The following is a 12,764-nucleotide window of genomic DNA, read 5'->3' as shown; positions in this document are numbered from 1 at the left end:
TAATATTATAACGTACTGCACACAAGCTCAGGCAAGATTGCGTCATTTTTCGCACTGTTGCTTTTCGCAATGGCCAAGAGAACAGTTTATGTACAGCTTTTGACATACAGTGAGGTCAATAAGTATTTAATCACCCTGTGTAAGTAAGTTCTCTTACTTAGAAATCATGGAGGGGTCTACAATTTTCAGCATAGGTGCATTTTCACTGTGAGAGACAGAATCTAAAAAGAAAAAAAATGGAAATCACATTGTATCATTTTTTAACAATTTTTTTGGAAACAGGCGAGTTTTTTTTACCCAATTTGTGTAATTTCATTCTCAATTTGAAGAAGTTGTTTTGTTTTTGCATTAGACTTTTTGGCTTCACCTACATACTTGGGTAAAAAGGGGTAAAAAATAGATTCTTAAATGCCATAATAGTAATTTGATTATTTGTGTGTGAGAGAGAGAGAGACAAAGGGAGAGAAAAAGAGACATAGTCATACTGTACTAAACTACAGTACTATTAAATTAAATAATTTCATTACTAATGTTTATGTCGATTTTTATTCTACTTTTATAATCCTCCCCAGATGAAAGCCAAGAAAAGGATCAAATAATAGTTTTGACAATTTCATGTTTAAGTGCACATGTTTTGCTTTGATGGCTCCAAGTTGATTTTTTTAGGCTTACATTTTGTTAATAAAACTGTTTTAAAAACTTTTTCATGTTTCGCAATCATTTTCATCACCATCCTCCTTTATTTTTATTTTTTTATTCGACCACTGTATACTGAATCAAGATTTGGAATTAAGAAGTGAGTTTTAAGTTAAATAAATTATTTTTAAAAGTATATTTGTTTTTTTTTTCATGTTCTGAAAACATGTACAGTATCAATGACAGCCTATAATGGAAAAATAAGTGGGTGTTTACAAAAAAAAAAAAAAAAAGCATCTCAAACAATGCTTCCTGGAAACACGGTCTGTTGGGTTTTTTTTTCGATTTAAGTCCCTGGGCTCAGACTTAGGAAATCAGAATGAACAAATGGTTTAGCAGAGGATGGATACCTTATCAGAGCATATTATTTTGGATGTAAGTATGGCTACTTAAATCTGATTAAGTGAGAATGAATGTTTTGAATACCTACAAAATAAAAGAAAACAAAACATTTGTGATCTTTAACTCAATTTTAACTCAATAATTCATTTGGTTAAAGCGACAGTGAAAATTGGCTTTAATTTGCTTTAGACACCTTTTTTTTTTTTTAAATAAAACATAAATAGAATATATACATTATGCCATACCTTGAACTATATTAAACATACTTAATGTAACAACACTTTTTGTTTAAAATATAGTTTCGAAATAGTTGTGTGATCAAAGTATCGTAGACAATTGTATTTGCTATTTATTATTTCAGAAATAATATTATGTTATGGTAAAAACATTGTATATTGACAGGTTTCCCTATTTACTATAAACATATATTTATTGCTAAGTATAACAGATTAAATATCAGTTTGCTACAACAAATAGTTTCTGCTTGCAATGGAAAAAAGGGCATTAAGCAATGGTAATAAATTCTCTCAACATTAATTATATATGTGCAATTATATAATTTTATAATTTATAAATTGTTATTGTTTCCTTAGCAGGCTGCAGATTTCCTCAATGATACTCATGACGACAATTACACAGAGGAATTAAACAATGAAATCTTTATCTGTGATACTGAAAAAGACCCCTTGCTCCTGTACCACACTGTGTTCCTACCACTAGTCTACAGCATGGTGTTTCTGCTGGGCCTCTTAGGAAATGGCCTTCTGCTCATGGTCCTGCTGCAGCGCCGTGCTCACCTACGCGTGACTGACATCTACCTGCTGCATCTGGCCCTGGCTGACCTGCTCCTGCTCTGTACCCTGCCTTTCGCTGTGACCCAGGCGCTGACGGGTTGGCTCTTTGGGAACTTCTTGTGCAAACTTGTAGGCCTGTTAAACCGCCTGAATCTGGTGTGTGGGAGTCTTCTTCTTGCAGGCATCGGTTTTGATCGCTATCTTGCCATTGTTCATGTTGTTTCCAGCCTCCAGACCCGTCGCCCCCAAACAGTTCACCTTATTTGTGCTCTGCTCTGGCTATTTTGTCTTGCTTTTTCTATGCCCGATGTAGTATTTCTGTCTGTGAAACCTACAAGCAATGACAGTACATGGCTACAGTGTCAGTACAACAACCATGGCATTCATTCCAACAACTGGTTACTTGTTAGTCGATTGCTGACACACCTGCTTTGTTTCCTCCTGCCCTTAGTCATCATGGGCTACTGCTACACCTCTGTGGTGTTCACCCTGTACCGTAGTCAACAGAGCCTCGAGAAGCAGGGGGCTATTCGTCTGGCTATGGTGATAACCCTGGTTTTCTGCTTGTTCTGGCTACCATATAACATAACCCTTATTGTAGATACCCTTGTAAGGCTAAAGATCCTGACACAGAAAACCTGTCAGACCCGCGATGCACTGAGTGTGGGTCTGATGGTGACTGAAAGCATTGGTTTTAGTCACTGCTGTCTAAATCCAATCCTTTATGCCTTTGTAGGGGTTCGTTTTAGAAATGACCTTCTGAGATTGTTGTCCAAACATTTCGGTGTCTGTTGGCCCATGCTATGTGCTAGATGCTTCAGCAAAGCACCTGGCTTCGAGATGGCTAGCACCACATCCACTAGCCAATACATATGAAGAAACAGGGAAGAAGAAACTTTTTTTTCCCCTTCCTAATAATCTTTGTTTCTCTGAGCAATCTGTCTGATAATCTCTGGCTTACACATTGATGCATTGATGCACTTATGCATTGATGTAGTGTTGAAAAAAAATACAAAGCATACATGAGTATGCAGAATAACTGAACAAGTTTCTACTTTTATCATTTTATGCCAACATTTTAACATTTCCCATTGTTAATGAGAGCTTTAAAAATGTTTTAATAAAACAATGTTTTCTTTATTTAGTGTGCCTCTCTCTTTTTTCTTGCATCCGTTCAAAACACTTTCCAATCATTAAACCACACAATTTTTTTTTCTTGTTTGCCATTAGACTTCTATTAAACACAGTTATACATAACATTTGTAAACAAGCAAATCTGCATCTTATTTACAGCAATTATACAGATATTTAATTATAATAATAATAATAATAATAATAATATACCGTATTTATATACTTTCTTGCACAACAGTTTGGTAGCCAGAGAAAACAATTAGAAACTGATTTGTGAGTTGTTGTTTTTTGCGCACATAAATGAACACATTTATCTGTTAAATGTACATATTTTACAGACATTTAAAAATGGCTTTAGAATTTGCTGCGTAACTGCAATTTTCCACTATTTGGCTTTTTACTTAAGAAATTATTACAAATAATATTAGCATCTGATTGCCACAATCAATAAACATTGAAAAAAACATACCAGGGTTTAAAAGTAACCCATAGGGGGATTTTTTTTTTTTTTTACAGGTTTACTGAAAAATGTTCAAAAAGGCATGTTTGCCATACTTCCAGGTCCATAGCCCAGTGGACTATCCAAGGACAAGCCCCTCTGTCTGATTCCCTGGGATCCAATCATGGCTGACTGTGGGTGTGGTGGTCCCATCATGGGCCCCTGAGGGGACAGGACAGCCCCTTGCTGGCCAAAGTGCTCCCCAGGAATTGGCATACCCCTGTGCTTAGCTTGCATCATCATGTTCTGCTGAGCTATAAGATTGTGTTGATGTTGCTGTGGGGTCATTGTGCCCTGTGACATATGGGACTGGTGCTGTAAGAGACTGTTGGCCATCATAGGCTGCTGCTGGTGGTGATGTGATTGCTGTTGCTGAGGCATACCTGTCCTACCCATCAGATGACCTGGATGGCATATTGGCCCAGGCCCCATCACACCTCCTGGGCCCATACCTCTTACCCCTCCCTGGGCCTTGCCTATTCCAGGGCGTAAGCCGCAGTGTGCTGGCTGCAGGGGAAGTGGCTGCTCAGCCATCATGTTCTGTAGATTGGCAATGTGAGGGTTTGAGGAGGGTGTGTTGCTCTGAAGGGGGCCAGAAGAGGAAAGCTGCTTTAAGAGTTGTGCTGAAGGAGCCTGATGAGGTAGATGTCCTTGGTGAGGGGTTTGCTGAAGCTGTGACATTGCTTCATTTTTGGGGAAGTACTGCAGGGTACTGCTGGGCTTGTCAGCAGGAATGATTCGAGACAGGTCAAATTCTGGGATGCCTGTATGTGTAGGCCTTATCACCTCACTTAAGTCTGGACCCTCTCCTATGGGCATAGATGAGAAAGAGTCAGGTGGGTGAGGTGGGCGTTGATTGGGTATACCTTTGCTCAGATGGTGCATTGGCTGGGAAGGAAGAATGTCATCAGAAGGATGGGGGTACTGTTGCCCCATACTCCCAACTGGTGAGTGCAGGGGGGGTTGCATGCGTGTGAATCCACCCATCTGACTTGGAGGATGCATTGGAGACATGTTACAAGGTCCAATTCCATCTGGATGGCCCCCTCCACCCCCCAGCATCACTGGCATAGCAATAGGGTTAGGAGAAGACAGCAAAGGTCCAGAGTGATCAAGCGATAACTGCTGATTTCCTGAAAGAACTATTCCACTGGGACTTTGAGGAGTACTATGAGGTCCCATTGAGCCTTGAGAGGACAGGAGCATCTGCGTGGATTGGTGATTGGCCATATTTCCTATAATAAAATAGAACAAAAACTTGGACACATGCAGTATGTTGGGTAGTTGTCCCTATCTAAGATATAGAATTTAACATTTACAAAAAATTATGCTGAATTCTACACAAGCAGTTTTAACCCCTTATTACATACAATATACTGAATAGCCAAACCTAGAACCTTTTTTTTTTTAAATAGTGTTGTACAATTTATAACCCACTAATACATAAAAATGTATACATAATAAATAAATATATAAATATTTAAATAATACATAAAAAAGGTTTACACATTAGTATTAAAATCAAGAGAAAAAGCCTATTTAACAATATAAGTTGAAACCACAATTTAAATCTAACTAAAGAAGTTGGGGGAAAATGGTTAGGATTGTAAAAGAAACTGAACCTGCAAAAATCTAAAAGGTAGTTATGCTTATACACTGCACCTTGAATGTTCGCCCCGGGAAGTAGCAATCGATCTGTTGGCATCTCATCATCAGAAGTGGCTATTGTCTTGATGGCATCATGATAGAGTGGAATGGAGGTGGGCATTGCATACTTGGACATCTGAGACATTATAAGAGACAGAGGATTCTGGGATGGAGGTGCATCTGGGGACGTGGTGAATGGCATGTTGGGAGGCTGACTGCTGGGTGTTGAGGTGGAACTCCTGGGAGGAAGGGATATGCCTAAAGTAGGAAATCGGGATAAGATATCCCACAAGTAATAAAAAAAATGATCAAAACACATATATGTTAATTTTAGATTATTTTAAAGAAACACAGACATAAAAATATTATAAACAAAACTGCCATTAACCATTCCTTACCTGTCTCAGCTGAATTGCTGCCTCCATTACCTACTCCCTTACTATTAGATGCCCCTCTAGGGCTGGCCATTGAAGTCTTTGGTGAGGCAGGCCACCTTGGAGATGTAACAGGCATTGCTGGAGATTTGTGATGTCCAGGGGAACCAGATGGTGACCGGAGTCCCATTGATGACCCCATTATTTGAGGGGATTTCATAGAAGTAGCAGAAGGTGTTCCTGCTGCAGACATTGCAGAAAGATGGGGGTGTGGTGGACCAGTGGATGATAGCTGGTTGGGGGATTTCAGGCCTGTGGCAGAGGGAGAGGCCATAAGTGGAGACGTTTCCTGGCTAAGAGGAGGCGACTTCAGCTGGTGAGGTGGGGGCATGGCTGGCGAACCGAGTGAGTTGACATTAATGGGAAGGTCAGATGGATGACATGAAGCATGGTCTGCTTTATGGCCAGTGTTCATAGGCAGATGGCTAAGTCTTGAGTTTTCACCAACTTGGGGAGTAACCTGCTGATCAGATCTAAACATCTCAGAACCTGATTGCTGGAGAAAGGGCCCATCCCCTTGTCCACCTGAAAAAGGGACCTGATTGGGGAACTGTATAGCTACATCTGGTCCATGCACCATTACTTTGTTAGCACCACCCCGACCATTTGGTGCAGCCCTAATACGGGTGTTGTCCTCAGGGCTTGCCATCTCTGATCCAGGACCTTCTCTTAATTTCTGGGTCAATAAATGTTGCTGCTGATGCAGGTTCAAATTCATGTTTATATTTAGGTTTCCCCCCAAAGGAGAATCGACCATTTCTCTCATTAAAGAGCCACCTCCAACACCAATAGGGGACTCAATTATAGTTCGAGAACTTGGAAATTCCATTGGATCACCACGTGAAGGTGGAGCTCCTGCCATGCCAGGATTAGAAAAGCCTGGTCCACTGGGATTATCCATCATCCTAGGTCCTCCAAGTCCACCCTGCTGCTGTTGCCTGGATAACTGCTCCAGATCTAACCTGTGGAGACCTTGTAGCTGACGTTTCTCCATAATATGGAACATCTCCTCTCGTGTTAAGGGACGATCCATACCACTCTGCATTAGTTGAGATGGTCCACCAGGTCCACCTGAAGCATAGCACCCATGAAACGGACCCACTCCAGCCATATTCGGTGCCATGTCATCCAACCAGCCCATTCCAGGCCTAGGAGATCTTTGAGACCCCATCCCTTCCATGGGTAAAACTCCACCTGGGCTTCCTGGGTATCCACCACCACCTGGGGGTCCTCGCTGCATCTGTCCAAGAAACCTGGGTCCCCGGGGCCCTTCTTGATGCATGTCTATCATCCGTAAATTTCCTCCCATACCTCCTATATTTATAGGCCCTGGTCCCCACTGCTGGTCTCCAGGCTTGCTGTGATATGGAGGTGGGGGTCCTCTCATCATAAGGTGTGGCCCCCCTGGCATTCCCATTTCAGAAATCATGCGGAAATGCTGAGGGTGTGTGTGAGGATTTATCTCCTGACGCCGCCTCTTCTCCTGATAGTATTCTTCTTGCAGCTTCCTCCAAGCTATCTGTTCTGGTGTTGGTCCTTCAGGACCTAGAACAGGCCCCATGTCTAATCCTGAGTTTGATGACAAGTGGTGATGAGGAGGCAAGGTAGGGTGCCTACCCATCAAAGTCTCTTCAATACAAGGCCCAGCAAGGTTCTGTGTTTGTGAGATTATGGATTGCAGTGGCTCCTCATGCTTTTTCATTCCACGGATCGGAGGAACACCATCGGAAAGGCAACTGCTGCCAGCCCTTCCACTATTATTTTCCTCATCCTCAAGTCCTTGGTATCCATCAGTATTATTATTCATAATTGACCCATTGTTGGGATTGCTATTTGGGCCTACTGGGTCTACATGACTAGCACTAGCACCACTGCGCAGAAGCAGTTTTTCAATGTCCCTAAGAGTCTGCAATGAACGCTCACGATGCTCTAGCTGCTCTTTAGACAGTCCCTCGATACTCCCTTGTCCTTCCTGCTGACCGGAATCACTCTGAAGGTGAACAGACAACATTGATGGATTGGCACTGGGAGAGACACCTGAACCAGGGTGATTTATAATGCCTGACCCATCTACTCCACAATCTTGGGCCCCCACTTGCTGTGGCCCCAAGTCTCCAGGTCCTAAGGGATAAGATGTTACACAATTATTGTGCCTTGGTGTGGACCCTGGATGGACATGGGTGACCTCGCTGTCTGGCTGACCTGTGGAAGAAGGAGTATTGCCGCCTGTAAGATGACCCCCAATAACTCCACCAACAGAGGCTGGACGAGGTGTGCCACTTTGCGATTTGGGTGTGCCGATGGGAGGGGTGCTGCTAGAGCTGAGCTGCTCTGATAGGCTAGGGAGCTTTCCAAGACTAGTGCACTGCTAAGCAAAATAAAAAAAAGAGAGAGGGAATAAAAAATAAAGAAAAAAATAATCGAAGAGACAAGAAAATGCAAATATGTTGATGGTATATTTCTGTCCAATTCAAGAAATACAATCTGTGATAAATCCAAGAAGCTTATTATGGTAGTTTGTAAGTGCAAAACACACACACATACACACACATACACACACATACATACACATACATACACACACATACATACACACACATACATACACACACACACACACACACACATACACACACATACATACACATACATACACACACACACACATAAAAAAAGGCTAATCGGTAAATGCTACAAAAACACAAAGCAATTTTAGAAAGATTACAGCATGACCAACAGCACATCAGAAAATGTCGTCATCAGAAACCAGACCTTTTTTTAATGTTAGTCATAAAGGCAATGTTTTAGCTTATGGGCAAATAAATGTTAGAGAGAATAATATTTTGAAGATGACAATAAAGCGTGTGCTTTATTTTTAATAAAATATTGCACACAAAAGCGGAACAAAGCACATTGACTTAAATAGATATTTAAAAAATGTGGCAACCCACACTTATTAACACCTGCATAAGCACTAATCGCAAGCATATGCTGTCTTTACTTCCTCTTTTACGAGCCACCTACATTTATGTAAATGTGGAACATGATACAATCTGCACAGTAGAACATGTTTAAAAAAGCTGGTTGTACATTCTTAAAATACAGTATTATTATAGGGTTATGTAAGTGTATCCGCATCCCAGAATACAGCTTTAATTGTCATATATTTAAACTTGTATGTATACAAACCTGATCTAATTTGGTGCGAGGAACATTTTGCTGGTGAAACAAGAGAATGGAATCTGTATGGCCATGCATCACTGCCTCTGCAGCGCTGTAAGATAAACATACATGAACACAGATGCAATTCAGTGCTTCAGGTAAAAACACACATATGTCGGATATAACCAAAATACTTACAATTGACCAAATAAATAGGAACATGCTATTTACTTCAACAAACATACACACTGTAATATATATATATATATATATATATATATATTTTTTTTTTTTTTCTTTGTTATGATTTATTTAGTATTTATTTTACTTTTTTTTCCTCTCTCACACACACACAAACACACACCTATGTGTTTGTGGTTAGTGCGTGTGAAGAAGTTGACAGCTATGTGAGAACTGCTTTTATGCATTTTTCAGACAAACAAGTTTTGAAGCAAGGAGTATTGCTAGAGAAATTTGTTTTTTCTTTCTTTTTTGAGGTGTTAACATAGGGGTGTTAAAAAGCGCCACTTGTTTTGGTTATACCAATTAGAATTTTGTCTGATCTTTCAAAGTGCTATAACTCCATCTCCCACAGTTTCGTCACAATCGATAAAAAGCCTGCAGAGTTGTGGTTGTGGTTATTTCCGCATGCAATTTAGTATCAGTAATATGTTGGTTGAGTTTTAATAAAAACATACAGCAAGTGCATGCTTTGAATGTGATTTCGTAGTGAGTCAGACAGGAAACAGTGGCAGCAAATCAGATCAAAAAAAAAAAAAGGTGTTGAATTTTGCTGTTCACAAAACCATCTTAATTTCAAAGCTTGTTAAAGGTAATAAGAACCATTATGATCTATAAAAATAAATTAATAAATAAATGAAAATCTCAGTTTATAGCATAATCAGCCACCAACTCTACCAGTTTAAGTTTCACTTTAGTTTATACATTTATGGATTTTATAAACATGTACATGTTCATTACCTGTTGGCTAGGCTAGTGGTGAAGACATACACTACTTGCTGGGAGGTGCTTGATGGATGGTCAGGGCGCAAATCTGGACCAAGGCTACATCCTAAACCAGGCCCACTCACTGACTCAACTGGAAGGGAAGGGCATGACATACCATGCTCCCCTGAAAAATAGAAAGAAGTAAAAAAAATTAAAAAAAACACAGATATGGTGAAAAGGTGCCAACGAAGGGTTAATCAGATTATTGGAAGAAGTACGGTAACATTTTGATGTTTGTAGCACTGCCTCCAAACCTGCCAGTTACAGCATTTCAACTGACTTTTTTTTTTTTTTTTTTTAACTAGAACTCAGCCACTAGGTGATGCTAAATATCATAATATCTCATAAGGGTGTTGTTGGTCATGTGATCATCTGGCTCTATTCTTTGAAACGTACATAGAAAATAAATGTATGTCATGTTCTTCTCTCTCCCTCTTAAATAAATAAAAACAACAAATACTAATACTAACACTAATATTTGCTGGAATTTCTGTATTCAACGTCACAAGGTGGGAAATAGAGAATACTATATCAATTTTAAACTAGCTGCCACACTTTATATATTAAACTCTCAGAGTATCAATGAAAATTCATGAAGATAGAAAGAAATATAGAAAGTCATTTGGGTGCATTAGGTCTGGAAATGGGATGGGTCTATAATAAATTATTTGTATTAGGTATTGGCCACAGTTGTTCAACACAATTGTGAAATTGTTAAGAGATGGTCACTGATTTATCCAGTTTGAAAAGGATTAAAGCTTCCAGTAGTGCACAGGACTTTGTGCTACATGGAGAATGAATGAGCTCCTGGAAGTTAATATAGTTGATAGTTACATATTCAAACACCACATATAATGACTGTAAGAATAATCAATAGTGAGTATTTAGATTAAAATTGGCCCCATTTTAACTTACTGAAAATAGGGTCTTACTTGTTGCGAGGTAAAAATACCATGACATAAAACAACTTCTAAGAAATATTATTGTGACATTGTGTTTTATCAAATTAAGACTTGATTTTATGTCAAGAGTAAATTTCTGTTATCATGCATTACCAGCTACGTTTCAGATAGAAGTTGCCATTTAAAACTTACATTTTTGTTAAACATTAATAAAACCCAATATATTTTCATATTGTTTACATAATAAAAAGTTTTATTGATTAGCCTACTGATATATTTTACTTCTAAGTTGAATTCCAAAGTGAATGCAGGCCCTGAAACTTAAAATAAGTTCACAATTTCATTTTTTTGAAAATGTCCCAAGAAGAAAAAAAAAACTTTTGTCAGTGTGTCATAATTCATGCATGAAAGAGGTAAAGTAAGCTATAACAGAACTGTGATGTTAAACTGATTGGACGATCAGACTGGCTGTCCCCAACTAGCAGTAAACATCTCTACACAAACAGATATGGAATGATTCTTGGGATTGTCAAGACTGCATTCTCTCGGTTTTTATTCAAGGAGTTTCAAACCAGACACATGACTCAACTTACTGTGTGATGTGGTAGAGGGTTTATCCTCCTCTTCCTCAGTCTCAGCACCTGAGCACCACTCATCTCCACTGTAAGGCTGCTTCTTCTCTAGCACGCATCGACGCTTTCTGCGTATTGCACCCTCTACTGGACAACACCAACAAAACACAAAATTAAATCCTTAATTAAATGACAACAATTTTGTGAATGACATGCCAGTAGAGTAAAACTCAGCGTGACCATGTTAACTCACAGATCAGTTACTGTATGAGTGGTGCGATTATGTTGAGGAACAAAAAAAAATCTTTCCACAGTATGTGCCATGACCCTGTCCTTAACGGGATTTAACCAATCACACTTAATATTTGGGCTTTTCCCAAACACAATACATGCTCTCATATTGAAATAAGATTCAAATATTTCGACAGTCAGAGATACTCCTGCTGCTTTTTGCACAGAATTCTTTTTTAAATGTATTGCATTAATAAAGACATAAAGACATTTATTGATGATGCATATTAAATTAAACAAACTGTTTTAAAAATAAATTATTCCACATATATAGAAAATTTGTCTGCTCTTTTTTTTTTTTTATTAAAAATATCTCACTACGTGCTGGTGTGGTAGGAGTCTAAGCTAAGGAAACATCCCTTGGTATCTCACAACCTTGAATATCAGACGACCAGAGAAAAAAAAGGTTGGGGGACAGACCAAGAAAATTTGTGTATGCAGAGGGCACAAAGTTAGCTTGTGGTGTCATTAGCCTGTGCACACAGTGTTGGCAGTGAGCAGACATAAAGAGCTGACCTTTTCCACACCCTCTTTGGTTCACAACAGTCATCAGTTCACATAATCGAATGAGTCAGCTGTTGCACTCTGTTGCTCTTTCTCTTTCACAAATCCCCGCCCCAACCCGTCGCCACTCACACACTCTCACACAAACAGGTGCTAATCACTGGCCTTGTCCAGGTGTGGGGTAGAGTGGGCTGAAGTGGCACAGTGACTTGCATTTAATTTGAATAAATCCTTGTTGTTATTTTTTTTTTCTGCAGAGTGATACAGGGAAAAAAATAGTAAGCAAAAATGAGGGACAGCAAAAAACTTGCTTATCCCCCCCCCCTTTATCAAATTAAATGAGTCTCTTCATCTCTATTCTGTCAACTTGTTACCTTTCATTTTGTCACATAGACCGGGTATTAAACAAAGGATGTATTTCTGTGTACATGTGTTCGTGTGTGTGTGTGCAAGAGAGCTTAGGTTTATAACAGAAAGTCTACATTTAGGCACTAAGTCTATTTTCACATAAATAAATTATTGCATATTATTTTTATTTGCTACTGATTTCACAATCTCTTAAAAAACACACAAATGCTATGCAATTAAAAATGTTATTTGAAACAAGCAAACGCATACAACATGTAGAGTACACTTATGTCTAATTCAATACAGTGGCATAGAGAAAGTAGCTGACTGTCATTCTCCCTTGCTGTACATTATATCAATGCTTAACAACATAAAAAAAAAAAAAAAAGGCTTGGATTAATTCTGTATGACATCGTAAAATTTTGTTAAAA

The 12,764-nt window shown here is 39.1% G+C and overlaps 2 protein-coding genes across 6 annotated transcripts in view; one reads left to right on the top strand and one right to left on the bottom strand.

Moving 5' to 3' along the window:
* The first annotated feature begins 971 nt into the window (after positions 1-971).
* LOC128527755 (C-X-C chemokine receptor type 5) lies at positions 972-2,715 on the top strand. 2 transcript variants are annotated; one of them, XM_053500306.1, is made up of 2 exons: positions 972-1,071; positions 1,632-2,715. In XM_053500306.1, the coding sequence occupies exons 1-2, from the start codon at positions 1,039-1,041 to the stop codon at positions 2,706-2,708; spliced, it is 1,110 nt and encodes a 369-aa protein (XP_053356281.1). In that variant the 5' UTR covers positions 972-1,038; the 3' UTR covers positions 2,709-2,715. The 2 variants fall into 2 exon arrangements, with proteins under 2 accessions (XP_053356281.1, XP_053356282.1); XM_053500307.1 differs by having other exon boundaries at positions 991-1,071; positions 1,635-2,715.
* Positions 2,716-3,113: 398 nt separating this feature from the next.
* The window catches only part of bcl9l (bcl9 like), a 55,307-nt gene continuing 45,656 nt past the window's right edge, over positions 3,114-12,764 (bottom strand). The window contains exons 4-10 of one of the 4 annotated variants that reach the window (XM_053500305.1): positions 11,212-11,337; positions 9,690-9,840; positions 8,736-8,820; positions 7,749-7,914; positions 5,511-7,667; positions 5,128-5,370; positions 3,114-4,700 (exon numbers count right to left, since the gene is read on the bottom strand). In XM_053500305.1, the coding sequence (XP_053356280.1) occupies positions 3,499-4,700; positions 5,128-5,370; positions 5,511-7,667; positions 7,749-7,914; positions 8,736-8,820; positions 9,690-9,840; positions 11,212-11,337 (4,130 nt within the window). In that variant the 3' untranslated portion in view covers positions 3,114-3,498. Of the gene's footprint in view, positions 4,701-5,127; positions 5,371-5,510; positions 7,915-8,735; positions 8,821-9,689; positions 9,841-11,211; positions 11,338-12,764 lie in introns of all 4 variants that reach the window. The other 3 variants (XM_053500302.1, XM_053500303.1, XM_053500304.1) reach the window with 3 other exon arrangements.

This window comes from Clarias gariepinus, chromosome 7 (genome assembly GCF_024256425.1).
Source record: "Clarias gariepinus isolate MV-2021 ecotype Netherlands chromosome 7, CGAR_prim_01v2, whole genome shotgun sequence".
Classification (NCBI taxonomy): domain Eukaryota; kingdom Metazoa; phylum Chordata; class Actinopteri; order Siluriformes; family Clariidae; genus Clarias; species Clarias gariepinus.
The sequence above is the reverse complement of the archived record's forward strand: the minus strand, read 5'-3'. Positions and strand labels throughout refer to the sequence as shown.

Coding starts and splice junctions, on each gene's coding strand:
- LOC128527755 (XM_053500306.1), top strand. CDS start 1,039: ATGGATACCTTATCAGAGCATATTATTTTGGAT. Junction 1,072..1,631: donor CAGAGCATATTATTTTGGAT/GTAAGTATGGCT, acceptor TTGTTTCCTTAG/CAGGCTGCAGATTTCCTCAA.